This window comes from Talpa europaea (genome assembly GCF_964194135.1).
Source record: "Talpa europaea genome assembly, chromosome: 16".
Classification (NCBI taxonomy): Eukaryota; Metazoa; Chordata; class Mammalia; order Eulipotyphla; family Talpidae; genus Talpa; species Talpa europaea.
This window is the reverse complement of record NC_140084.1, coordinates 51928901-51955365: the sequence shown is the minus strand read 5'-3', so window position 1 is coordinate 51955365 and position 26465 is coordinate 51928901. Positions and strand designations below refer to the sequence as shown.

General features: G+C 67.4%; 4 protein-coding genes across 4 annotated transcripts; 3 read left to right on the top strand and 1 right to left on the bottom strand.

The window, feature by feature from the left end:
• Nucleotides 1–3096: 3096 nt before the first annotated feature.
• UBE2M (ubiquitin conjugating enzyme E2 M) lies at nucleotides 3097–5336 on the top strand (the record flags this gene model as incomplete). Its single annotated transcript, XM_084256571.1, has 6 exons — nucleotides 3097–3205; nucleotides 4212–4306; nucleotides 4425–4463; nucleotides 4578–4681; nucleotides 4987–5050; nucleotides 5135–5336. 6 exons carry the CDS (start codon nucleotides 3097–3099, stop codon nucleotides 5273–5275), a joined length of 552 nt encoding a protein of 183 aa, XP_084112697.1. The 3' UTR covers nucleotides 5276–5336.
• Nucleotides 5337–6110: 774 nt separating this feature from the next.
• Nucleotides 6111–8432, top strand: CHMP2A (charged multivesicular body protein 2A). Its single transcript, XM_084256569.1, has 6 exons — nucleotides 6111–6149; nucleotides 6433–6632; nucleotides 7549–7728; nucleotides 7815–7945; nucleotides 8032–8093; nucleotides 8212–8432. Exons 2-6 carry the CDS (start codon nucleotides 6465–6467, stop codon nucleotides 8343–8345), a joined length of 675 nt encoding a protein of 224 aa, XP_084112695.1. The 5' UTR covers nucleotides 6111–6149; nucleotides 6433–6464; the 3' UTR covers nucleotides 8346–8432.
• A 484-nt stretch (nucleotides 8433–8916) lies between these two features.
• On the bottom strand, nucleotides 8917–14478 carry TRIM28 (tripartite motif containing 28; the record flags this gene model as incomplete). The annotated part of the gene is made up of 17 exons (XM_084256563.1): nucleotides 8917–9205; nucleotides 9285–9422; nucleotides 9503–9589; nucleotides 9681–9804; nucleotides 9878–10197; nucleotides 10280–10538; nucleotides 10612–10657; nucleotides 10756–10792; nucleotides 10879–10985; nucleotides 11073–11187; nucleotides 11272–11418; nucleotides 11511–11625; nucleotides 11713–11829; nucleotides 11913–12048; nucleotides 13613–13745; nucleotides 13841–13953; nucleotides 14121–14478. The coding sequence occupies 17 exons, from the start codon at nucleotides 14476–14478 to the stop codon at nucleotides 9029–9031; spliced, it is 2529 nt and encodes an 842-aa protein (XP_084112689.1). The 3' UTR covers nucleotides 8917–9028.
• A 9672-nt stretch (nucleotides 14479–24150) lies between these two features.
• On the top strand, nucleotides 24151–26074 carry ZBTB45 (zinc finger and BTB domain containing 45; the record flags this gene model as incomplete). The annotated part of the gene is made up of 2 exons (XM_084256566.1): nucleotides 24151–25348; nucleotides 25735–26074. The coding sequence occupies 2 exons, from the start codon at nucleotides 24151–24153 to the stop codon at nucleotides 25989–25991; spliced, it is 1455 nt and encodes a 484-aa protein (XP_084112692.1). The 3' UTR covers nucleotides 25992–26074.
• Nucleotides 26075–26465: the final 391 nt, after the last annotated feature.

Genomic DNA, 26465 nt, shown 5'->3' with positions numbered 1-26465 from the left:
TTTTAAAGATTTATTTACACTTACAAGAACTGGGGTGCTGGCCAGAGGGGCGGGGGTGAGAGGATTCACCAGAGTGGGGAACAGAACAGGTGGATCCACTGCTGAGGGGAGCAGCGGGGAGACAGGAGAGGTCTGCGGCGCCACATGGGTCACTCCCTGGCCGGGGATCAAACACATGCTGCAGTGGCTGCGGGTAGCGTCAAAGGTTGCGCCTTAACCCCTTGCGCCACCAGAGAGATCCCCAGAAAGCTGGAACGTTTTATCTGGAAGTCCGTATTGTTCAGTACATGTCAACTCAGCACTTGAAGTTAGGGGGCCCCTCCAGGTAGTGCCCCAACCTGTTTGAAAACCAAATATGCCAGCCCTCTGGTGTTCATTACCGCCCAAGGGCCCCGGGGGTTCCCCCACGCGTGGAGGTCTCCGCCAGACTGCTCACTGGCCAGTCTTTGGGACAGCAGGCAGCAGGCGAGTGAAGGTGGACAGATGCTGCCCACAATGTGTCCTGCAAACTTGGCTCATGCCCATGTGTCTGGAGCCTCCAGCCTGCTGCCTGCCGTTCCCCTTCCATTTCATTAGCCAGGCCCCTCACCTAGCTCCCTGCCCACCCGGGGCTGCCCTGAGTGCCAGAAGGCAGGGTAAAGAAAATGCCAACGAAGGGATCTGCATGCAGCAGGTGGGTGCCAGCCTAACCTTAGCCTGAGGGTCTCCAGAAACAGACTTTCAAGGCCTGCGTGTCTTTTCCTGGTCTCAGTGTGGGCCTCACAGCCACTGGGGGTCCTGGCATCAGGGAAGGACATCATCAGGGGCCCGAAGGCTGCCAACAGCCCTGCCGAACTCTCTCCTCCCCTGCTCGTCCTCCTCACCTGTTCCCCTCGAGCCCAGCCAGGCCCAGGACAAGTGGTGTTGACCACTCCTGGCAGGGGCCCTCCTGTGTGGCACAGCGGAGTGGTCGGGGGAGCCCTTGGGCCCATGACGACAGGCCCTGGCCTCTGGAACCGCAAAGGGGCCTCGGAGGACCCTGGTCTGGAATCTGCAGAACGAGATGCTGGAGCTCCTGACAGTGAACACAGGTGGCAGGTGGTCCCAGGGGCACTTCCGGAACTTTGCCGGCCTGTGTGGCATGTAATCGGAAACAAAGAGGCCAGGCAAGCTCCCCACCGTGTTTTGATCCCCTTACTGTTCCGAACACGGAGGGAAATCTGTGCCGATGAGATCACATGGGAGCAGGGGTCCCGCGCAGCACAGGGAACGACATGTTATGAAAGGCGTGCACGTCAGGCCTTGCCCCTGCCCTGCTCCACCGGCCTCCTGCCAAACCCCGCCTCTGGGAAGGAAGGAATGGGGTCAGCGTGAGCCCCCCACAAGATGCCATCCCTGCAGTTGTCAGGAACAGCCTGCCAGCTGGCCACGTGGCCGATGGCTGAGCACCTGGTGCTACTGTCTATCAGCAGGACTGAGGGTTCAGGTTGGGTGGCCATTAGGCCACTTGGCCACCGGAGGAACCGCAGGCGCTGGTCTGCTGGGGAAGCGAGCGCGCCCATCCCTGGCCCAACGGTGCCGCCTCCAGAGCCCAGCCTCCCCCTGCGGGGCCCTCCCATTGTCCTCACTCCAGTCCCAGGGCCCAAAACCATCCCCTTCCCTCCAGCCCCAACTCTGCTGACTCCAGCCTCCCTTCCGCGGCCGGAACGCCCGCAACGTCCCACATCCCGCCCCTGCTGGTTCTGCCCCTTCCTTTCAAAACCGGATCCCAGCGGCCGCGGGACACCCCAGGGGCCACTTCCCCGGCCCGCCCCATGCTGCCCAGCCCCTCCCAGCACAGGCCAGTTTCCCTCCCCAAGCCGCCGCGGGCCCTTGGGGTACGGGAGGCCTCGACACCCCCACTCCTCTGCCGCTTGGGGGCCACGAGGGCTGCCCCCTTGGCAGAGCCGCCCTCGCCTCCATCTGCCCACCCCTCCTCCCTGGCTGGGCCCCACACACCCTCGTGCGCTTCTGTTGCACGGCGGCGCCCACGCGGGCGGGACACGCCGCGGCCGGAGACCCCACAGGGCCAGCCCCCCTCCCGGGGGCCCGCAGCGCCCCGCGGCAGCCGCCGGCCCCGGTGGACGGGCCCCCCCCCCGGGGCGCCTGCGTGAGGCCGCCGGGACGGACCGGAGGCGCCCGTGTCTCCAGGGCCCCGGCGGGGGGCGCCGCGTCCAGGGGGACCCAGGGGCGCCGGCCTGCGGCGGCCGCGTCTCCCCGCACTCTCCGGGCCCCACCCCAGCGCGAGAAGCTGGAGCTGAGGCCGGGCCGCGCCCCAAACAGCGTCCCCGGGGGGGGTCCAGGGGGCGGGGAGCGTCCCTGGGGTGCTCCACCCGCACCCTCGGGCAAGGCCTCCCCGGCCGGCCCCGCCGCGCGGCGCGAGGGCGACGGGGCGGCCGCGCCGCGGAGACAGCGGCACCTGCCCCGCTCAAAAATGGCGGCGCGGCCGCCCCGCCCGGCCCGCGGGCGGCCCCGGAAGCGGCCTCGGGGGCCTCGGGGACGGAAACGCCCGAGCGCGGCCGAAGGGGCCCGAGCGCCGGCCCCCGCGGCGGCGGCCGCGCAGGCGCAGAGCGCGGGCCGGCCGGGAAGACCCGAAGCGGCGGCGGCGGAAGTCTCCGAGGCGGCGGGCCGGGCCGTTGCGGACGTCCGCGCCGACGCCACCGCTGCCGCGAAGCCGAGCCCCGCGGGACCCGCCGCCCCTGCGCGCCGCCGCCGCCGCCACCCGAGCGCCCTCGCGGAGCGGCGGGCGGCCCGGACGCCCCGCGGAGCCCCGCCGGCCCGGCCGCGGACGCCGAGCGGCGAGGGGCGGGCAGCGGCGCGGGGCGGGGCGGGGCGGGGCGGGCGCGGCCGAGCGCCCCCGAGCGCCCCCGAGCGCCCCCGAGCGCCCCCGAGCGCCTCCGAGCGCCTCCGAGCGCGCCCGAGCGGGCCAGGCCGCGGCGGGCTACGGGAGCCGGCGCGGGCCGCGCGGAGGGCGCGGGGCGGCGGGCGGCGGCGCGGCGGAGGCCCGGCGGCGGGCGGCGGCGGGGCCGGGCGGCCGGGGTCCCGGGCCCGCGGCGGCGGAGCGGCGGCGGCGGCAGGATGATCAAGCTGTTCTCGCTGAAGCAGCAGAAGAAGGAGGAGGAGTCGGCGGGCGGCACCAAGGGCAGCAGCAAGAAGGCGTCGGCGGCGCAGCTGCGGATCCAGAAGGGTAGGGGCCGCGGCGCGGGTCGCAGGTCGGGCCGGCCGGGCGCGGGGGCGGCGCGGGGCGGCGGGGGGCGGCGGGGGGACGGGCGCGCGCCGGGCAGCGCGGCGGGGAGGGGGCCGGCGGCGGGGCGGCGCTTGGGGTCCCCGCGGCGCCCGGGGCGGCGGGGGGGGGGGCGGGGGGGGCGCGGGGCGGGGGGCGCGGGCGCCCCGGTGACAGGCAGGGCGGGGCGGGGCGGGGGGCGCGGGTGTCGTGCAGGGGCAGCCGGGAGTCTGAGTCACGTGGGGCGGAGGAGTCCGTGGGGCCTGGGGTTCGCGGGTCGGCGGGGGTCCCATGCAGTTCGGCATTTGGGGTGACAGGTGGAGGAGAGGGTGCTGGGTGTCCCGGGTTGAAGGTAGGAGTGGGTTGGGTGGAGACGATCGAGCTGCAGGTGGGGACCTATGTGTAGATTACATGGTGGGGGCTGAGGGATCACAGGTCTGGGGCTCACCTGGGAACCTGGGCCGGGGCCACACGCTGGGAGAAGAGAGGTGGGGCGCTGGGGGCTGGGGGTCGCGGGCCTGACTCGGGCTGTGGAGAGCAGATTTCTGGAGTTTGGCCCGACAGGCATTGTCCCCTGGACGTGAAGATCACGGCTGGGGTTTCTAAGCTCTCTGGTAGCGAAACACTCTTGAGAACAAGGTTTCGAGGTGGCGGTCCCAGGGAATGGGGCCTATTTGGTGCCTGGTTTTGGGGGTCGCACAGCCGGTGGGTGTTGGGACCTGGGACTGAGCATTCCAAAGGAATGGGGGCTTACCGCTGGGCAAGAGCTGGGGCACAGCTACCGTGGAAGGTGTACGTTCAGGGTGGCTGTGGATCCAGAAGAATCTAACCGAAGAGCTCGGACTTCGGTGGGCATGTGGGGCACAGCCCTAGACAGCCCTGGGGATCCTGGAAGAGCAGGGGGGCTGCTGGTGCCTCCACCGGCTCTGAGCACCCGCCTCTCTTCCCCCACCCCCGTGTCCCCACCCAGACATTAACGAGCTGAACCTGCCCAAGACGTGTGACATCAGCTTCTCAGACCCTGACGACCTCCTCAACTTCAAGCTGGTTATCTGTCCTGATGAGGTGAGGGTCCACACAGCCAGACCCCTGGGCACAGGGCAGGGCAGCGAGGGGATTCCTCTCAAGAAGGGGGACCTGCTTCCTTGCCAGGCCTCAGTCTTTCCCTGCTCTCCTCTTCCAGGGCTTCTACAAGAGCGGGAAGTTTGTGTTCAGTTTTAAGGTGAGTCCCAGGTGGGCAGGTTTGGCTGCATGGGCTAAGGAGACAACAGCTAGAAGACCCCAGACAGGTACTGTGGGGCACCCATCCACCTTCCCTCTCTTTTCTTGGAGCCAGGTGGGCCAGGGTTACCCGCATGACCCCCCCAAGGTGAAGTGTGAGACGATGGTCTATCACCCCAACATTGACCTCGAGGGCAACGTCTGCCTCAACATCCTCAGGTGATGGCACTGGCTCCACTGCCAGGGCCCCTCATGACCTTGCACTACGGCAGCCTCCTCAGTTACTTCTCTGGGTCTCCCCCAACCCCTTGCGGTCTGGTCTGCACCTCGGTCCCTTCGTCTCCCAACATTTTCTTCCTCATGGCTTGACCTTGACGCTGCCCCTGGCCTATCCTACTCCTCCTCCTCTGCCTCCCTCTCATATCTGCACTGTCCCCTGCCATGCTCTGGGCCTGACCTGGCCAGTCCCAGCAATGGCCGCTGCCCACTCACCATCACCTGACCCAGACGCTCTCTGCCCACAGAGAGGACTGGAAGCCAGTCCTTACGATAAACTCCATAATTTATGGCCTGCAGTATCTCTTCTTGGTGAGTAGGGGTGAAACAGGTGGGGCTGGGGAAGGGGGGCCCTTTGCACCCTAGGTCTGTTGACCCCCATCCATACTGGCACAGGAGCCCAACCCTGAAGACCCACTGAACAAGGAGGCCGCCGAGGTCCTGCAGAACAATCGGCGGCTGTTTGAGCAGAATGTGCAGCGCTCCATGCGGGGCGGCTATATCGGCTCCACCTACTTCGAGCGTTGCCTGAAATAGGGTTGGCGCACACCCGCCCCTGCCAGGGCCAGCAGCCTGGCATCCCCTGCAAATATTTATTGGGGGCCACAGGTGGGGGGCATGGGGCAGCCGGTGGGGGAAGCCCATGCCCTGGCCTGGCCGCCTCTCCCTGCCACCGGCTCATAGTTATTTTTTTTTTAACCACCATGTGATTAAGGTCGGCGCTGCCTTCCCCGACCCGCTCAGCAATGGGAAATGAATTGGCTTGTCTAGCCCCCTGCTGGGTGCTGTCCAGTCCCCCACTCTGGGCTCTGGGGTGGGGGGCTCAGGGGACTGGGTGGCCAGGGCCCCGGCACCCCACCCCTCCACCACCACTGGAGGTCCCACCAGGCTATTAAAGGGGAATGTTACTGCATGGCCTCTGCCTCTTCCTTCTCGGGGTGGGAGGCATGCGGTCCCATGTGACTCTGGACCCGCCCGGGCCATCAGAAGCGAACCCTAGGGGTCCCTCCATCCCTGGCTGCTGGCTGCTGGCCTTAGGAGCGGGGGAGGGGGAGGCCGGGTCCTGGCCGGGCCTCCGGGGGCCGTGCGGGACGGGCTGCCCGCGGGCAGGTGGCCGGGCGAGGGCCGCCCGCTCCCACCAGGCCGGCTCCCCGGGTGGGGGGCTCGAACCCCAGGCCGCGGGCGGGGCGGGGCGGGGAGCACGCGCGGGGCGGGGCCGGGGCGGCGCGCACGCGCTCTGACGTCGTCTCCCAGCATTCCGGGAGCCGGCGGTGCGCGTGACGTCAGCTCGCCTAATCCGGAAACGGCGGCGGCCGGGCCCGCAGCACCGAGGGGCTGTCGTTGGCCGGCGCGCTCGCGACCAGCGGCAGGCGCGCGACCCGGAAGCGGAAGCGGCCTCGTCCCGGCTCCGGTGAGTGGCGCGCGCCGGACGCGGTCCCGGGTGGGCGCGGACCCCGCCGAGGGCCGAGCTCCGCCCGCCGGGGCTGCGGGGCGCCGGCTCGAGGGCCTCTCGGCGGCCAGCCCCGCCCACCTGCGGACCCCGGGCCCCCGCGGCCGCGTCCCCTCACCGGGCCTCGGGAGGGGTTGGAGCCTCCTGGGGACACCGGTGGAGGGGCCGGTCCCGGCGGGGTCAGCGCTCGCGCCCCCGGGGCGACCCTGACTCCGTCGCCTCCCGCCTCCGCGCCCCTTCCCAGTCGGCCAGGCCCCGCGCGGCCTCCCCGCCGCCATGGACCTGTTGTTTGGGCGCCGGAAGACTCCGGAGGAGCTGCTGCGCCAGAACCAGCGGGCCCTGAACCGCGCCATGCGAGAGCTGGACCGGGAGCGACAGAAGCTGGAGACCCAGGAGAAGAAAATCATTGCAGACATCAAGAAGATGGCGAAGCAGGGCCAGATGGTGAGCGGGGCTGGCGAACAGGGCTGGGTGTCCCTCCTTGGGATTGGTGTGGCACAGCTGGGGTTTCCCTAGTTCGGGGCTTGGGAAGGGCCGCCTCGAAGGTGCTACTGTCGCCAAAGTTTGAGTCATGAAGCAGCCCGTGAAGACCTGAGCAGAGAGCAGCAGATGTTGCAGGAGTGACAGGGCACGCAGGGGTGCGAGTTGGAGTCCTGGGCCACAGCGGACCCGAGGCAGCTCAGTGCAGGCGCCCTGTGGCCAAAGACAGGCTCCCACTGAAGGAGCCCGAGCAAGGGGGCCAGACGCTAACAGGTCCAGGCCAGACAACAGGTTCCTGGCGTTTGGAACGTGGCTAAACGAGGACAGGGCCCAGGGCGTTTCCAACGGGTATTGTCCTGAGCAACTTATGGGAAGAGGCAGCAGAACAGGAGGCTTAGGAAGTAAACATCTGAACTTTGGTTGGGCTTATTTTCACTGAGCCCAAGGTGAGGGCCCTGCTCCATCCTGCTCCTCACATGGCTTAAGTGCAGGTTGGGGGGGGGGGCGGGGGGGGGGGATTGACTACGCAGCTGGAGCCTGGGGGCTGAGGAAGGAGGGTGGGCTGACCACGGCCTTCTGTGTAAATGGGCGGGGAAGCAGATTCCTTGTCCAGCTCAGAAATTCAGTAATGGATGTCAGGCAGTGACTAGAGAAAGAAAAGAATCCCAAGAGTGAGCGGGGACTTTCTTTCCAGCCATCATGGGCTGGAAAGATAAGCAACTTACAGAGGTGCCAGGGGGGTGTGTCCCTAGAGGCAAGTGGGTGGGGTCTAAGGGACAGGGCAGTGACCTAGGGTCAGCTGCAAGGAGGTCTCTGGAAAGCCTGAGTAGGGACGGTGGTGAATTCCAGGCCTCTCCCTGTCACCGCTGTCCCCCTACAGGACGCCGTGCGCATCATGGCTAAAGATCTGGTGCGCACCCGCCGCTACGTGCGCAAGTTTGTGCTGATGCGCGCAAACATCCAGGCTGTGTCCCTCAAGATCCAGACGCTCAAGTCTAACAACTCAATGGCGCAAGCCATGAAGGGCGTCACCAAGGCCATGGGCACCATGAATAGACAGGTATCCCTCCTCCTCCACCCTTCTTTCTGCCCCTGCCCCCACTCAGGGAGTAGACTCACTTACCCTCCCCCCCACCCCACTTCCAGCTCAAGTTGCCCCAGATCCAGAAAATCATGATGGAGTTTGAGCGACAGGCTGAGATCATGGACATGAAGGAGGAGATGATGAATGATGCCATCGATGACGCCATGGGTGATGAGGAAGATGAAGAGGAGAGGTTAGGTGGGGGCAGCTGGGAGGGTGGAATGGGTTGCCTGGCCCTCCCACAGGCCTGGCCCTCAGAGTTCTCTTCCCTTCTCCTAGCGATGCTGTGGTGTCCCAGGTCCTGGACGAGCTGGGACTCAGCCTGACAGATGAGTTGTCAAGTGAGTGCCCTGAATCCTGGCCCCGCCCCACTTGGGGGCGGACGCTGCCTAGCCCCGGATTTCCTTCCCCAGCTTTGTTCTTTTTCACAAAGATTTTCCCTGCTCTGCTCCTCTGCAGACCTCCCCTCCACTGGAGGCTCGCTCAGTGTGACTGCCACTGGGAAGAAAGCAGAGGCTGCAGCCTCAGCCTCAGCCCTGGTAGATGCCGACGCAGATCTGGAGGAAAGGCTCAAGAATCTGCGGAGGGACTGATTGCTTTCAAGACTCCACTCCCCCCAACCCCAACCCTTGGGAATCCAGCGACAGCCCGTTTTCACTATACCCCTGCAAAATAAAAGACTGGACACTAGGTTCCTGAGACTCTGTGGCCGCGTATGGGGCGATGGTTCCTTGGGAGGGTCACTCAGACAGGGCTGCAGTGAAGTGACAGATTAAGCTGGGCCTCAGGAGCATCAGCCCTGCCGCTGGGTCTGCTTCGGCCTCAATGCTATTAATCCAAAACGGAAGCCTCCCCTCGTAACCTGAACTCTGGGTTAGAAAGCCAACAACTCAGCTGGACCTCATGGGAGTGGTGCCCACCTGATTCAGGAAGTGGGCACACCCAGCATAACGCCCCCAATCCAGCAGCTGGGGTGGGCTCAGCAAGTGCAACCTTTCCCACCCACTCCTGGGCAAGCAGAGAGGGGGCTGGTGACCACAAGCACCACCGCCTCCACCGGGCCCACCAGAGCTTTGTGAGGAGCTGGTGCAGGCAGGAACCAGACCCCAGAAGAACTGGTGAAGTTTTTATTAAATCCACAGAAGTAAAAACCATATTGTGAGGGGGTGGGGGTGGAGCCACCAAGGAGCGGGAGCTGGGCCACCGAGGGACAGGGGTGAGGGGGCGGACGGGACAGGAAAACAGTGAGGCTGGGCCGGCCGGGGGAGTCCCGCTCTCAGGGGCCATCGCCAGGGCCGCCAGAAAGCTCTGGGGCACTCAGGCTGGCACCAGGCAGGCTCAGCGGTGGGGGCTCCACCAGCACAGCTGAGAACTTGGTGTCACCGAAGGCCTCATTCATGCGAGTCTCAAAGAAGCGCTGCAGGCCGATGATGGACTGCACGTCCGCCTTGTCCTGTGCCGGCAGACAAGTAGTAGGTCCTGGCTCCCGATCGCCTCGCCTCCCACCCCATCAGCTCTGTTCACGGGCTCACCTCGGTCAGCTTGTTGAACTGCTTGAACATACGGCCCACATCCTGGGCAAACTCCTGGGGGGAACTGTAGGGAGGAGACAACTTCTCCTGAAGACGGGCACGGATCAGGGTCAGGTCCAGGGTGCCGCCGGGCTGATCCTACAGGCAGTGAGATGAGCTGAAGATGAGGCCAGGCGGGTCCCCACCCCAGCCCTCCCCTCCCCCAGCCCAGGACTCACCAGGGAGAATGTGGCATCGGTGGCCAGCTGGTGCAGGGGCCTACAGGGCTCGTGGCAGAACAGGGCCAGCAGGACACGTTCACACTTCTAAGGTAGAGGCACCAAAGAGAGCATCAAATGTGGCAGCGGGGGCTGGAGTCACGCCATGAGCACCCCCATGGGATGGGCCTGCACTCACCCGCTGGTTGGCAGGGGAGAGCTTGGCCACCACACCGGCACTGTCCCCACCATCCAGGCTCAGGCTGCTGTCCTCCTCCTTCAGGTCAGGCAGCACGTGGCAGAGAGAGCAGCTCCACTCCTCCCTGGGTAAACGGAGCGTGAGGGCCGCGTAGCACCCAAGCCCGGCCCGGCCCACCCAGACCCTCGGCCCCATACCCCGGCACGTCCTGCAGGGAGGGCAGGTGGCAGTCCAAGTGGAAGCAGAATTCGCACTGGTTGCACATGACCAGGTCGCCTGGCTTCTGGCAGACACGGCAGATGGTGGCGCTGTCATCCAGAGCACCAGGGCCACCGGCGGGAGCTGAAGTACCCTCTGGAGCCACCACCTCCAGGCCGGAGCTGGTGCTGCCACTGGGGGAGGCCAAGCGGGGGCCCTCGGCACCAGGACCCTCCGCCAGGGCCATGAGCACAGGCTTGGTCTCTGGGCCCTCGGTGGCAGCAGGGGGTGCTCCGATAGCAGCCTCGGTCTCTTCCTCCTGTGCGGAGAGGAGGGATGTTCAGCAGGGTCCGGGTTGGGGTGCTGATAAATTTTGTCAGAGGCATCCGGGGCAGCCTCACCTTGACGATGGCCATGCCAGGCAGAGGAGGGGCTCCAGGGGTCCCAGGGGGTGCAGTCCCAGGCTGGCCAGCAGCCGCAGCAGCCGCAGCAGCCCCCCGCTCAATAACGATGAGGTTATAATCCTCCGTGGTGCTGCCTGGGAAAACCTTGAAGACTGGAGGTTGACTGTCAGCCGTGAGGTCCAGGTCTAGGCGCTCGAGGCTCACTCGTGGCACCTTACGCATGAGGCCACTCACCTCACCCTCACCTGAGCGGGACCTGTGGGCACGGCCTGGCATGAGCACCGATGCCCAGGCCCACGTAAGCATCACCAAAGCCCAGCCATACTCACCGTTTCACACCTGACACGTGGGGCTCGGCGCTGGAGTAAGGGTCGTCTGCTCAGAAAATAAAGACAACAGGTTATGGAGCAGCGAGATCGCTGGCACCACCCCCCCCCCCCCCCCCCCGTCCCCAACCAGGCTGACCTACTCACCTGATCCAAAGCCATAGCCTTCCTGGACTTCCATGGGCTGTGGGAAGAGCAGGGGGAACGCCTTAGGCAAGTGTACCTGGAGACACCGCCTCTTTCCTCCCGAGGTGCCCCTCCCCCACTCACCTGGCTGCTGCCAGAACCCTGCTTGCTCAGGGGCCCCGGGGCCCGTGGAGGGGCCATGGAGGCAGGGCCCGTCGAGTTGGTGCCAGGACGTTCCGCCACGATCTTGCCTACAACGAGCACAAGTTTCGCTAGTGTTAACAAAGCGCCGCGCCTGTAGTTGCTGCATCCCGGCAGCCAGAAAGACGAGAACCCACCAAAAGCCTCTGCGCTCTTGGTCCAGGCGTTCAGGTCCCACTGGAACTTCATCTCGCCGTGGGGCTCCACAGGGTCCACGATCATCTTGAGGGCCCGGTGCAGCTGGAAGTAGATCTGGGGGTGGGAGATGAGCGGTGAGAGCCGGGGCTCTAGGGGTTCCTCCCCGGAGGCGCCCACCACAGTGCCCCCAGCACACACCAGCTTCTTGGAGAGAAGGAGAGCTGTGTTGTTGTCACTCTCCAGCGCCCAGGAGGCGAAGCGCAGGATGTGTTCCTGGTGCTTCTGGATCTTGGTCATGGTCCAATGCTGCCGCTCCAGGCGCTCCTGCTGCCCCTCCGTCACCTTCTGCAGATGGAGTTTCAGCAGTGAGCGCGGAGAAAGCTAGGACCCCTCCCTGCCCAAGGACGAGCCACCAGCAGTCGGCAAAGGGGTAGAACCTGGGCGTCATTGACCAGCACACGGCCCCGCTTATTCAGCTCCTTCATGATCTGCAGGATGGCCATCTTCACATCCACCTGCACCCGCTTCTGTACGTCAGACACTTGGCGGATTCTGGGAGGGAGACAAGGGCGGGTCAAGTACCCTTAGAAGAGGCTGGTCGGGTGACACCTCCCTAGACCACCTGGCACCCACACTTACGAGCTGCGAACCTCCTTGGTGTTCTTCTGTAGCGTTGCATGCTTGTCCCCAAGGCGCTTCACCAGTGAGGCCAGGAGCTTACGCTGGTTCCTCACTGCATCCTCCAAGAATTGGTACCTGAAAGCAAAGGCAGGTCAGCCAGCGCATTGAACAAGGGACCAGGAGGAAACCCCCCCACCCCCTCCGCTCCTAACACTCACTGGTGATCCTTGTGGGCATTGAGCTGGCAGTCCCGGCAAGTAAGGGTGTCACAGCTCTCGCAGAACAGCACAAGCGGCTCGTGCTTATGCACGCTGCAGTACACGGTGCGCTCTCCGTCCCTCGACTTGGCCGGCCCTGTGGATTGAAACCCAGGCCAACCTCATCCTTGGCCACCAGTGACTGGGGTGGCAGAAAGAACCTGGGGCCTCACTTCCTGCCTCTCCTGTGACCATGGAATGTCTCTTGGGAAGTCCCTGAGGGCCCTGAGGCTGTGGCCAAGGAAGATCACAGGCCTGGGAACCAGGTCCTTACTCTGAAAACCCTGTCCCGGCCAACCTGGCCAAGAAAATCCGCCCCCACCTTCCAGCTTCTGGAAACGACAACATAGAACTTATGCAAGATGATCTTGGGCAGGAAGACCTCCCCCCTGCTGTTCCCTCCACGGGAAACCTTTTCCACGTGGAAACTGGAGAGAGCTCCAACTCCGAACCCCCCCACGGGGCTCCCTTTCTCCTCCACTCACAGTAGGTTCTGTCCAGCAGGGGAGGGGATTCTGGCTACTGTGGCATCCCAGCACGCAGGAAATTTGCTTTCTGGCACAGACAGAAAGCAAATCAGGGCCTAGAGATACCATGCAGACGCAGTTTCCTCAGGAGCCATGCCGGGTGACCCCTCTCTTCTCTGGCAACAACAGGCCACAAACCTCTTACAACCTGTGGGCCCCACCATGTCCTTGCAGAGCCTTCTCAGGCTGGGAGAGATAACATGTCAGACCAGGACCCTCGGGAAAGTCAGGAGCCTTTCTCTAAGGATCACGAACCAGCACCCGAATTTTTACCGCCCGGAACGTCACTCCGCCTCAGCATACCTCTCTCTCGTACTTGGCAATATATCATCAGTCCTAGCCCCAGTCCTCATCCATCCCTGTCCACACCAATCCAATCTGACACCCGTGATGTTGACGTGGAGACCCATGCCGAGCAAACGTGACCTAGTTCAACACAGTCCAAGCCCCAGACCACGCATACCCCAGATAACACATTATCTCATCCTTCTGACTTCTGGTGCTCCACAGCCAGGGCCATTCCGCATCTTTCCACCAATGCTGTTCCTCTGGGGTTGAGATGCCCCAATGTAACCAACAAAAGAGCAACCGGGGAATTCCGAACCAAAGACCAAGAAAGCTCAACTCCCCCGCCAAACCACCACCAGCACAGAGGGCAACAGTTTGGAACTTCCAAGTTCCAAATAAGATACCACACGCTTGAAGTTAAGTCACTTTCAAAACTCACTCTCAGCCGAAGTCTTACTGCCTTAGGGCCTGTCAAGACCCTTCATGTCCGCCTTCACAGCCACAGGCCAGGGGCCTGGCACTCTCAGCACCAAGACTACTTTGTGTCCTGCCTGCCAGGACGCGGCTGTCTTCATCCCGCCAGGCGCCTCTGTCTACCTCCTGCGCGGCCGGGAGCTTCCCCGAATCGCCTCCTGCCACCCCGCTATACCACCTGCCCCTCCGGCCAAGATCCCCCGTGCACTCCCTCCCCACCTGGGGGTGCCGTCGCACGGGACCCCCGGGCACGGCACGGCACAGCACAGCCAGTCCTCTGGCGCCAGCCCCGGGGGGCCTCCCTGGAAGCCCCGCGCCATGTGCCGCGACGCCGGGGCCGGCCGGGGGGCGCGCGGCCGCCGCCGCACGTACCGGTGGAGCGCACCGTGTGGTCCTTGGTGTACTTGACGCGCTGGTGCGCCTCCACGCAGGTCTCGCACAGCGGCTCGGAGCACTCCACGCAGTAGCTGGTGGCCGGGGCGTTGTCCTCGCAGCTCGTGCAGCACTGCCGGGCGCGGGCGAGTCAGGGGCGCGGCCGGGAAGCGGGGCGAGCGGCAGCCCCCGCCCCCCCGCGCCAGGGCCGGCGGCGGGGCGACCCACCTGGTTGGCGTCCTGCGAGTCGGCGGCGGCCTTGCTGCCGCTGTCGCGCATGAAGTAGTTCTCCACGATGTCCTTGGAGAAGCACTGCTGCTTGCACACCGGGCAGTCCACCACTGCGGAGACACGGCAGGCGCGCGGCTGCGGCGGGCGGGCGGGCGGGCGGCCCGACCCCCACCCCCACCCCCACCCCCGCTTCCGGGGCCGGGGGGCGCGCGGGGGGCCGGGGCGGGGCGCGCGGGGGGCCGGGGGCGCGCGGGGGGCCGGGGCGGGGCGCACTCACCGGCGCCGTCGCCCGCCGCGCCGCCGTCCCCCGCGCTGTTGGCGGCGGCGGGCGCGGCGGGCCCGAGGCAGGCGCCGCAGGCCGAGTGCAGGCAGGGCAGCAGGCGCGGCTCGCGCTCGGGCCGCAGGCGCTCCCGGCACACGCCGCAGTGCTCCAGCAGCTCCAGCGCCTCGCCGCCGCCGCCCGCGGGCGACGCCGCCGCCGCGCCCGCCGCGCCCGCCGCCGCCGCCGCCGCCGCCGCCGAGCCCGCGGCCGAGGACGCCGCGCCGCGCTTGTCGCCGCCCGCCGGGCCCTCGCCCGCGCCGGGGCTGCCCGAGGAGGCCGCGGCCGCCGCCGCCGCCGCCGCCGCCGCCGCCATTCGCACGCCGCCGGGGGCGCGCAGGGAGGAGGCGCGCGGCCGCCGCGCAGGCGCAGGAGCGCTCGCCGCCAACCGCCGGCCGCCGCGAGGCCGCCGCCGCCCGCGCCGCCCGGGTCGCCGCCGCCGCCGCCGCGCGCGGGGCGCTGCCGAGGCCCGGCCGCCCGCCGCCGCCGCCCGCCGCCGCCCGCGCCGCGCCCCGCGCCGCCGAGGCCCGCGCCGCGCGCCGCGCACAACCGCCCGCCCGCGCGCCCAGCGCAGAAAGAGCCGCGGCCGGGGGGCGGGACAGAAATAACTGGCGCCGACGCCGCCGCGCACGCGCGCTGGGCGCCCGGGGCGGGGGGGCGGGGCCTGGCCGGCCGCCGCGGGCGCAGCCGCCAGCGCGCCTGCGCCGGAGCCGCGCCGCCCGCCCGGCGCCGGGCCCCTCGGCCCGGCCCGCGCGGCGGGGCGGGGCCCTGGGCGTCCCCGGCGCACCCCCGCGGCGGGCGCGGCGCGCGTGCCCCCAGCCCCGCCCCCCGCCCGCCCTGCGCACGCGCGCGCCGGGCCGGCCGCCAGCGGCCCCGCCCCCCAGCCGGCCGGCGAGGGCCCGCGCGCCGCCCCCCGGCCTACTGGCGGCCGGGGGCGTCTGGGCCGGCCCCCCGGGGAGAGCGGGGCCCGTGGAGCGATCCCCGAGGCGGGAGGGGTCCCCTGTGTGGGGGGCGGGGTCGCCTGCGTGGGGATAGGTGTTCCCTGAGAGGAGATCGGGGTCCCCTGAGGGGAGAGGGGTCCCCTCTGAGGGAGGAGGGGTCCCCTGTGAGGGGATCGGGGTCGCCTGAGGGGAGAGGGGTCCTCTGTGAGGGAGGAGGGGTCCCCTGTGTGGGGAGCGGGGTCCGTGGCGGGGGCCCCTGCGTGGGGATAGGTGTTCCCTGAGAGGGGATCGGGGTCCCCTGAGGGGAGAGGGGTCCTCTGTGAGGTAGGAGGGGTCCCCTGAGAGGGGATCGGGGTCCCCTGAGGGGAGAGGGGTCCTCTGTGAGGGAGGAGGGGTCCCCTGTGTGGGGAGCGGGGTCCGTGGCGGGGGCCCCTGCGTGGGGATAGGTGTTCCCTGAGAGGGGATCGGGGTCCCCTGAGGGGAGAGGGGTCCTCTGTGAGGGAGGAGGGGTCCCCTGTGAGGGGATCGGGGTCGCCTGAGGGGAGAGGGGTCCTCTGTGAGGGAGGAGGGGTCCCCTGTGAGGGGATCGGGGTCGCCTGAGGGGAGAGGGGTCCTCTGTGAGGGAGGAGGGGTCCCCTGAGAGGGGATCGGGGTCCCCTGAGGGGAGAGGGGTCCCCTCTGAGGGGGGAGGGGCCCCCTGTGAGGGGATCGGGGTCGCCTGAGGGGAGAGGGGTCCTCTGTGAGGGAGGAGGGGTCCCCTGTGTGGGGAGCGGGGTCCGTGGCGGGGGCCCCTGCGTGGGGATAGGTGTTCCCTGAGAGGGGATCGGGGTCCCCTGAGGGGAGAGGGGTCCTCTGTGAGGGAGGAGGGGTCCCCTGTGTGGGGAGCGGGGTCCGTGGCGGGGGGACCCCTGTGTGGAGGGAGGGTGGGGTCCGTAGAGGGGCCCCTGTGGGGATCGGGGTCCCCTGCTGGGGGGTCCCCTCTGCGGGGAGCGCCGTCCGCGACCACCAGGCCGGAGGCCCCGGGGGCGCTCGCGGGGTCCGGGGCCCAGGACTCCAGGCCGCAGCGGGGCGGGGGGCCGCTCGCGCCGCCGCCGGCCACGGGGCAGGCCGGGCCTTTGTTCCGGAGGGGCCGGGGGCTTTGTCTCCCGCCCGCCTTTGTTCAGCGCGGCGCCGGCCCCGACCCGGCCCCCCGCGGAGCCCCGCCCCGGAGCCCCGCCCCCGCCGGCCGGCCCTTCCCCCCGGCCCTCGGCGGCGAGGCTGGGGTCCCCGGGTCAGCGCGGAGGGCGAGGGTCGGCGCAGGCCCGGGGACCCCACCCGCCCGGGCCTCTGGGGCACAAGGAAGTCGGGCGGGCGTGGCCCCTCGGGCTTTCCCGGACGCCTCCCGCGAGGGTCCCGTCTCAGGCCTCTGCTCGCTGGCGGCTCCGGGGCCGCCGCCGACCCCATGTCCGATGGACGGACCAGTGCGGGCCGGAGGATGCCCTGGGAGCCAGGCCGGAGCGACTCCCCGACCTGGGGCGCCGAGGGCAAGGCCAGGCGAACCCCGCTCTGAGGCCCGCCCTGGGGCTCTGCCACCGCCTCGTCCACCCCGCGACGTGTCGCTCCTGCCGGTCCTGGGCCCGGATCGCTGGCGACGGAGCTCCAGGGGTGGCTCAGCGGCCAGGTATGCCCGGCGCCGCTCTGGGCACCCCCGGACAGCCACCCTTCCCCCCAGCCCCACCCCTGAGTGTGGCTCAAAGCCCCTGCTGGGGAGGCTCCTGGCTGCCCGCGGTCCCGTCTTTTCTCCCTCAGCACTTTCATTCACCCTTGCAACGGGGAAGGTGGCGCGGGGCACCGTGGGCGCCCTCAGCGCCAGCCAGTTACACTCTGAAACAGCTAACGCGGGGCGGCTCAGGCCCTCACACAAGGCCCCAGGGCTGGCCGCCCCTCCTGCTGGCCACAGTTGGGTGTCCCTCCTGCAGGCACTGCATGTGGTGCTCTAGGCCGCGCTTCTTAGACTGTAACCAGGAGCTCACAGGCTTTGGCAGAAGATGGGGTGACCTGGTCTCATGTCCAGGGCCCCGGTGGGCAGTGAGTGCGTACCCTGAATGTCGCCCCAAGGTTCCTGTGGCCACTGTAAGCCAAGCTGGGCTCACCGCAGGGAGGCAGCTCAGGTTGTGGATGCTCGAGGCTCTGGGGGAGACCCCAGCTGCCTTGCAGCTCCCAGGGCTCCTGGCTTGTGGCTGCATCCATTCCATCCTCACGGCCTACGCTTCAGCTTCTCTCCTACCCCTCGTGCTGCCTGTGTGTGTCCTTTGCTTCAGGTCAATCCCCACTAAAATCTGCATGCTAAAGCTCTAGCTGCCAATGTGACGGGGTCTGGGAACTGGCCGAGGGGAGGTCGCTTGACTTTGGTGAGCTCAGCAGGGCAAAGCCTGAGCACCGTGTGCAGTAGAAGAGAAACTCCTTTTTTTAAAAAAAGATTTATTTATTTATACAAGAACCCGGCTACAGGCCAGAAGCGCGCGGGGGTGGGGGGGGTGAGAGGACTCACCAGAGACAGAGCGGGGAACAGAACAGGCAGACTGACGAAACACACTGCTGAGGGGAGCAGAGGGCGAGACAGGAGAGGTCTGCTGCGCCATGTGGGCTTCTCGCCGGCTGGCGGGTATCAAACCTGTGCTGCAGAGGCTGCGGGCAGCTTGACAGTGCGGTGCTCAACCGCCTGCGCCACCAGGGAGGCCCAGAAGAGAAACTCCTTGATCTGCACGTCCCAGGTGCAGAGCTGTGAAGAGTAAACTCTGGTGGCCTGAGCCGCCCAGTCTGGGGTACTCTGTCGACAGTCGGTGCAGGCTCGGGCAGTTTCGATGCCCGCCTTGCCCTTAGGAGGATGAACTTATATTTAGAGACATCCAAGGGCCTCCCTGGCAGCACAAGGGGTTAAGCACCGTACTGTGAAGGTGTCCGCAGCCACTGCAGCATAAGTTCGATTCCCGGGCATCCAGGGAGCTACCCCCATGGCGCAGCAGACCTCTCCTGTCTCCCCGCTGCTCCCCTCAGCAGTGCATTTCGGTCAGTCTGCCTGTTTGGCTCCCCACTCTGTCTCTGGTGAATCCTTTCACCCTCCTGCGCCTCTGGCCTGTACCCCAGTTCTTGCATAAATAAATTTTGAAAAGATTTATTTTAGGGCTCAAGGGGTTCAGTCTCAGCACTAACAAGCTATCGCCAGCCACCATGACCTGAGTTCCATCCCCAGCCAGGGAGCTGACACACAGGGCGCAGCAGACCTCGCCTGTCTCCCCGCTGCTCCCCTCACCAGTGGATCTGTTAATCCACCTGTTCTGCTCCCCACGCTGTCTCTGGTGAATCCTCCTACAACCCACCCTCCGCGCCTCTGGCCTATATCCCAGTCCTTGGATGCATCTCTTTAAAAAAAAATTTGTTTTTCTTTTGTTTACTTACGCATACGTAAATGGAGAAATGTGTCCTACCCAAGCAATGCCTTTTTATTCACGCATAAAAGGGATGAAGCTCTGCTACCTTCTGCAACATGGTGAACCCTGAACACATGAGGCCAAGTGGGAGAAGTGAGACACAAAGGCCACATGTTGTGTGACCCCATTTAGGGAAAATGTCCGGAATGTGCTAAATCAGAGACAGAAAGCAGATCAGCCCAGGGCCTGGAAGTGCAGTATGAAGAGAACTGCAATGGGTAGGGGTTTTGATTTTGAAGTGGAAACAATATATTAGGACGAAACAACATATTGAAAACGATACATTGGCTCTATACTGAAATCCACTGATGGTCAACTTTGAAATGGCGGACTTCATGTTGTGTGATTTTCCCCTGAGTTTTGTTTTTAACTATAACTGTCATGTGACTAATCACTGAATTCCTCCTGCTGGACTGGGACCTTCAAGAACTGCCCTCTGAAGTTTAAGTTTATACACCTTATTTTTTTTTCTACTTTATTTACGCATCTCATGGAGGACAAGAATGGAAAGCCTGGAAAGGTGGCCTCACAAGACTAAACCCTGACTCACACGAGGAGGTGGGGGTCGAGGGGAAGAACAGGACCATTAACCCAGCTGTGGAGGTCGTGACACTTGGGCGCCAGGGCCTTGTCACAGGGCCTGAGACACGAGCAGGATCAGGTGCTCTAGGGAGTGGAGCACAGGCCCAAGGGTAAAGATACGGAGGTTGGGCCCACCCTGGAATCTCTGGTCCCTTTCTAGTGTTGCCTGTTACCCAACATCAGCCACAAGCAGCCACTCCACGGAGGAGTGACCCGCCCACAGAGAAAAGGACTCTCTCAACGCCGTCTCTGCACAGGCTCGGGGCAGCACTCCCACTGCCCACCTGGGACTATGCAGGTGCTTCCGCTCACCAACTCTCTCCCTCTGCAGGGCAGCAGCCTCCTGCCTGCCCGTGACCTGCACCATGCCAGGACTTCCCTTCACTCACCTCCCTCAGCTGAGGCCGCTCTCCTCAAGGCCGCCCGCCTGCAACCATGCAGGCCTCTCTTAGCAAAACCTGTCCCTTTCCCTAATAAACCTGTTCTTTAAATATAACCAATGTCTCAGTCTTGTGGCGAAACCGGCCTGGGGAACTCGCCGTGTGCCGCTGAACCGGGAGCTCTGGTGAAACCTTCCCCAGAGTGAACCCAAGGACCCCACAACTTCACAAACGACATCACATACAAGAGCTGGGGTGTTGGGGCCTCCCTGGTGGCGATAGGGGTTAGTCTCATTACTATGAAGCTATGGGCAGCGACTGCACCACGAGTTCGATCACCAGCCAGGGAGGTGCAGGTGACCCACATGGTGCAGCAGACCTCTCCTGTCTCCCCACTGTCCCCCGCCGCAATGGATTTTAGTGGAACCTCCTGTTCTGTTCCCCACTCTGTCTCTGATGAATCCTCTCACTCCCCACACCTCTGGCCCGTATCCCAGTTCTTGTATGCATAAATACATACATTTCTTTTTAAAGATTTATTTTTTTTTAAAATATTTATTTATTTATTTATTTAGTAGAGGCGTGTTATTTATTTATTTATTTGTTTGTTTGTTTTGTTTGTACATGCACTGGGTACAGTCAGAAGCGCGGGAGGGTGAGAGAATTCACCAGAGCCAGAGCGGGGAGCAGAGCAGGCAGAAGGACCGAAGTACACTGCTGAGGGGAGCAGCGGGCGGCAGGAGAGGTCTGTAGTGCCATGTGGGACCCTCCTCCTGTGGCCGGGGAGCAGCCGGGGATCGAACCCGGGCCGCAGAGGCCGCAGGCAGCTTCGCAACCCAGCGCTCAACTGCTGCGCCACCAGGGAAGCCCAAGATTTATTTATTTATACAAGAACTGGGGTACAGGTCAGAGGTGTGGGAGGGTGAGAGGATTCACCAGAGACAGAGCAAGGAACAGAACAAGCAGACTGACGAAATACTCTACTGAGGGGAGCAGCGGGAGACACAGGAGAGGTCTGTCGCGCCATGTGGGTTTCTCCCGGCCGGCCGGGATCAAACCTGTGCTATAGAGGCTGCAGACAGCGTCACAGTGCAGTGCTCAACCACCTGTGCCAGCAGGGAGGACCCATAAATATATAAATCTTAAAAAAAAAAAAACTGAGGTGTAGGCCAGAGGTGAGGGCGATCAGAGGATTCACCAGAGACAGAGTGGGAAGCAGAACAGGCAGACTGACCGAAACACACTGCTGAGGAGAGCAGCGGGCGACACCGGAGAGGTCTGCTGTGCTATGTGGGCAATTCCTGGCCGACCATGGATCAAACTCATGCCACAGAGGCTGCGGAAAGCTTCGCAATGCTGTGCTTTAACCCCCTGCGCCATCAGGGAGGCCCACACATCCTTGTTTTTAAAAGATGCATTCTGAGGTTAAAAGGAAAGGGTTCCTTAGTGTCAAACAAAACAAAACAATACAAAACACCAACCAGGTTGCAGGGGAGCTCCCCTTCTCACCAGGGAGGAGTCAGGCCAGGAGGCACCTGGCCCAAGCCGGGGAGCTGGGCTGGTGGTCCATGGCCCCCTGGTTGGGACACGCTTTCCAGACCAGAAAGCCGAGGCCAAAGCTCCCGAATAGGAGAGGGAGGATTCCCCCAGGTAGCTTTCAGTGTCTGGTGGCACCAGGCCCAAGGCAGTGAGGAGACCTCACTGGTGTGATTCCACTGGCCTGAGATGTTCCAGGCAGTGAAACGAGATTAAGGGTTGCCGGGGCCTGGTGGGGGCCCAAGCCTGTGGTGACCAGTGAGGGGTCTCACTGGGGAGGATGGAAATGCTCTAAGGGAGGGTGCTCAGGTTTGGGGACTGAGTAAATTTACTGGAAGTGGTCGGATGGTATGGATGGGATGTTCATCTAGGAAGGGCTGCACACACAGGCGGGCTCTGGTGGGAGGTGGGAGTGGCAAGCTTGGGGCCAGAATCCACACCTACTCCCAGCCTCGGGGGCGAGCGATTGGGGAACCAGGATTAACAGATCACCCTTTTAATGCGACTGCAGTGGAGGGCACACCCGGGGAAGGAACAAGGGACAGGACAGCCCAGTTGTGCTGCCCCAAGGGGCATTTGCTTTTCACCTGCAAACTTAAACTTTTTTTCATTCAAATTTTATCTTAAAAACTAAATAGAAAAAAGACAAAACGGGAACTTTGGCTCATTTGGGGAATGTGTTCCAAAGTATGCTGTTTTGTTCTCCATATTTCTTAAGTTTTCAGAATTAACCCAAGGGTGGGGTGGGCTGGGAGGAGGGAGGTCAGGAGTGTTTATTATGGATAGGACTCCTCTGGACTAGCTTTCCCCAGTCCCCCTTGGAAACGGCGCGCTTTGCACATGAAAGCAGGTTCACTCTTTCCCTCTTTGTTGCAAATACCCCGGGCCCCACCCAGTCGTGCACAGGTCTAGGTTCCAGGCCTTTCGGTCAGTCCAGAAGGCTCTGGGCTCTGATGTGGTCCCACCCACCGCTCCCATGGCCTCAGGGTTTTGTGACTGGTCTGGGGGCCATATCACCCACTTCCCTGCCTTCCAGCAGGGGCTTCTGCCTCCTGCATCTCACAGCCTTTCCCTCACCCTCACCGGCTGGAGCCTTCTAGGAAGCCCAAGTCTCCCCCTAGAAGGGCGGCTGCTGCCCGTGCCTGATGAGATGTGAGCAACCATTGTTGCCTCCCGCCTCGGCCACCTCACAGGGTCCCCCAGCGCCCCTTGAACAAGCAGATGGGTCCCGCGTCCCCTCCCATCACCCCTGCAATACCCGCAGCAGCTCAGCTCCCCACTGCTCCGGGTGTGACAGGGTGTGGCGCCTAGGAAAAGGGGCGCTTCCAGGCTCCCTGCCCTGCAACAAGGGCGCGCGCCGGCGGGGGCTGCAGGGGGCTCCCTGCTTGGCACGACCTCGCAGCCCTCGCACCTGCCATCTGGACAGCTGGTCCCGTCTTCCCCACGCTGCGAGCCCCAAGAGGCGCACTCAAGAGGGGCACCGGCAGCTGCCCGGTGGGGAGGGCGCGGCCCCGACCCGACACTTGGTGTGTGGAGGCCCCGAGTCTACTGTCGCCGTCGCACAATCCGGACTCGGGGGCCTCTCAGCTCCCCGTCCCGTGTGTCGGCTCCGCGCGCCCTTGGGTCCCCCAGCGCGGGGGCGCGGCCTCCCGCGGGGGCGGCTCGCGGGCCCCGGACCCGGGCAGGGCAGGGCGGGCGAGGCGGCCCCGACGGGGCGCTCCCGGGCACGGCGCCGCAGGGCGCCCGCGGCTTCCCGAAGGCGGCGGCTCGGCCCGCCCAGAGACGCGTGTGCTGAGGGCGGCCGCCCGCCCGGCGCCCCGGGGTGCAGGGACGACGCGCTGCCGCGGCTCCCGCCGCGCCGAGCGGAGCGGCCCGCTCGGGACCACGGCCCCGCCCACCCGGGCGCCGGAAGTGTGCTCCGGCCCGGGTCCCCGGCTCGGCCGCCCGGCCGCGGCTCCTCGGGTTCCCAGGCCGAGGAGAGCCGGAAGTGCGGGCCGCGGCGGCCGGTCTCCACGGAAACGCCGGAAGCGCGACGACCCACCGCTTCCCCCGCCGCAGCGGCCGCAAACTCGGGTTCCGCGGGCGCCGAGGCCCGGAAGTGCGGCCCGGCGGCGGCGAGCGCAGGCGGCCGCGGCCCGGCCGGTGCCCGAGGAGGAGCCGAAGGTGGGGCGGGGCCGGGCGGGGCCGGGCGGGGCCGGGCGGGGCCGGGCGGGGCCGGGCGGGGCCGGGCGGGGCCGGGCGGGGCCGGGCGGGGCGGCCCCGGGGCTTTGTGCCCGACCGGGGCCCGAGCCGCCGGCCCCTCTGCGGAAGCCCGGCGGGGCCCGGGGCGCGGCCGGCGCCCCGAGCAGCTGCCCCGCTGAGGCCTGGCGCGCGCCCGGACCCGGGGCTCGGGTGCCGGCGGGGGCGCCCGCGAGGGGCCGCAGGCCGCGACCCGGAGGGCGGGCGGGCGCGCCCCTGCGCGGTGACAGGGCGGCAGGCGCAGCCGGGTCGGCCCGACGCGCGGGTCCCTGGACGGGGCGGGCGCGCGCGGCGGCGGCTCCGGCGGCGCCCGCGCCCACGGTCCCGAGGGGCGGCGCGCGGCGGGCCCCTGCCGCCCGCTGCCGGGGCGCCTGTCGGGCCGAGGCCCGGGGCCGGCGCGCCCGCAACGCGCAGCCCCCGGTGGGGCTCCCGGCTGGCGGCCCCACCCGCGCTTTGGCCGCGCCGAGGTTGGGGACCAGGCCGGGGAGCCCACACCGGAGCGGGGGGGGTGAGGGGACCCGCGGCCGGGGTCCCTGCGGCGAGGCCTGTGTGGGGAGGCCGCGCGCCCAGTTCTGGGTGGGGGTCCCCGCCTCGTCGCAGGGCTGCCCCCTGCATGGCGGGGGGAGGGTGCTGGGCCCTCCCCCAGGCGGAAAGCGGGGGGGGGGCGGCCTGGAGCGCCCCCCGCCCTCCAGCGGCCCGCGGCGAGCGGGGCTGGGGGCGCCGCGGCCGTGCGAGCGCGGAGTCCCGCGTTTGGGGGCCCCGGGGAGCGGGGGTCGGGAAGCCCGTGCCCCGCGGCCGCGGGGCTCCAGGCTGACGGCGCTGCCTCCCCGGCCCCGCGCAGATGGCGGCGGCCGAGGCCGTGCACCACATCCACCTGCAGAACTTCTCGCGCTCGCTGCTGGAGACGCTCAACGGGCAGCGGCTGGGCGGCCACTTCTGCGACGTGACCGTGCGCATCCGCGAGGCCTCGCTGCGCGCGCACCGCTGCGTGCTGGCCGCGGGCTCGCCCTTCTTCCAGGACAAGCTGCTGCTCGGCCACTCGGAGATCCGCGTGCCGCCCGTGGTGCCCGCGCAGACGGTGCGCCAGCTCGTGGAGTTCCTCTACAGCGGCTCGCTCGTCGTGGCGCAGGGCGAGGCGCTGCAGGTGCTCACGGCCGCGTCGGTGCTGCGCATCCAGACGGTCATCGACGAGTGCACCCAGATCATCGCGCGCGCGCGCGGCGCCCCCGCGCCCCTGCCCGCGCCCGCGCCCCCGCCGCTCGCGCCCGCGCAGCTGCGCCACCGCCTGCGCCACCTGCTGAGCGCGCGGCCGCCGGGCCCCCTCGCCGCCGCGCACAGCCGCAAGCAGCGCCAGCCCGCGCGCCTGCAGCTGCCCGCGCCCCCGCCGCCCGCCAAGGCCGAGGGCGCCGGCCCCGCGCCGCCCGCGGGCCCCGACGACGGCGACGACGACGAGTCCGGGGACGACACCGACGGCGAGGACGGCGACGGCGGCCCGGGCGAGGGCCCGGCGCCCGCCCCCTTCCCGGACTGCGCCGCCGGCTTCCTGGGCGCCGCGGACGGCGCGCGCGAGGAGCCGCCGGGGCCCGCGGGCCTGCCCGACTTCGGCGGCCCGGGCCGGGACTTCCTGCGCGCGGGCGCGGCGGCCGAGGACGCGTTCGCCGACGGCTACGTGCCCGCCTGGCACGACGAGGACGGCGCGGCCGCCGAGGCCGGCCCCGCCGAGGCCCCCGCGCCGGCCGACTGCGCCCTGGCCGGCCCGCGCCCGCCCGGCGCGAAGACCCCGGGGCCGCCCGGCGCGCTCTACCCCTTCCACCTGGGCGCGCCCGGGCCGCCCGCGCCCGCGCCCGCCTTTTACCCCGCGCTGCAGCCCGACGCGGCCCCCGGCGAGCCCCTGGCCGAGGCCCCCGCCGCGCCGGCCGCCGCCCCGGCCCCCGCGGCGCGCGCGCCCGGGCCCGAGCCGCCCGCCTACGAGTGCAGCCACTGCCGCAAGACGTTCAGCTCGCGCAAGAACTACACCAAGCACATGTTCATCCACTCCGGTGAGCCGCGCCGGCGGGGCGCCCTGCGGGGCAGCCGCTGGGAACTCGGGGCTTCACTCGGGGTGGGGCGCCGCGGCGGCTGAGGGGGGCCCTCCCTGCGCTCGCCGGGGGCCCGGGGGCGGGGCCGCCAGGGACCTCGAGGGGACCGGCCAGGGCACGCGGGGCTTGCCCGGGGCCCTGCCTGGTGTGCCGGCGACTCCGCGCGGCTCTGCCCGCCCCCTCCTAAGCAGGGCGCGCGGGGTCGCCGGCCACACCCCAGGGGCGCCCTAGCGGCGCGCAGGAAAGGGGCCGGGCCAGGCGGGCGCGGCGCGGCGCGGGGGCGGGGGCGGGGGCGGGGGGGGCGCGGCCGGGGCGCCCCCCTGACCGCGCGGCCGTGTCGCCCGCAGGGGAGAAGCCGCACCAGTGCGCGGTGTGCTGGCGCTCGTTCTCGCTGCGCGACTACCTGCTCAAGCACATGGTCACGCACACGGGCGTGCGCGCCTTCCAGTGCGCCGTCTGCGCCAAGCGCTTCACGCAGAAGAGCTCGCTCAACGTGCACATGCGCACGCACCGGCCCGAGCGCGCGCCCTGCCCCGCCTGCGGCAAGGTCTTCTCGCACCGCGCGCTGCTGGAGCGCCACCTGGCGGCGCACCCCGCGCCCTGACCCGCCGCCCCGCCCGCCCCGGCCCCCCCTGCGGCCCCCCCTGCGCGGGGCTGGGGCTGCGCCCCTGACCCCCCGCCCCCGGCGTCCCCTTTCACCTGGCACCCGAGGGGGCTCCGGGGCACACCTCGCGGACCCGGCCGCGCCTCCGGACGCCGGCTCTCTAATAAAGGACGGGGCACGAGCCCAGCCGAGGCTGCCCTCCCGACCTGCGTCCCTCCCCGCGGGTCCGGGCGCCCTGGAGCCGCAGGGCACCCGCGCCACCTCGGCTCTGTGTGGGCGGCAGGGCAGCTCCCGGGGGTCTGGGAGTGGAGGCCACATTTGAGAAACCCCGTCATCACCAGCCCCTGGGGGGGTGCTGGCTGAGCGCCTTTAGGGGGGCCCGGCGGGGCGTGTCTGATCTGCGGGGAGAGCTTCCAGGCTCCGGGGAGGAAACGCCCCGAATGCTAAAAGGGGCCGCGGAGGGCAGACGTCAGG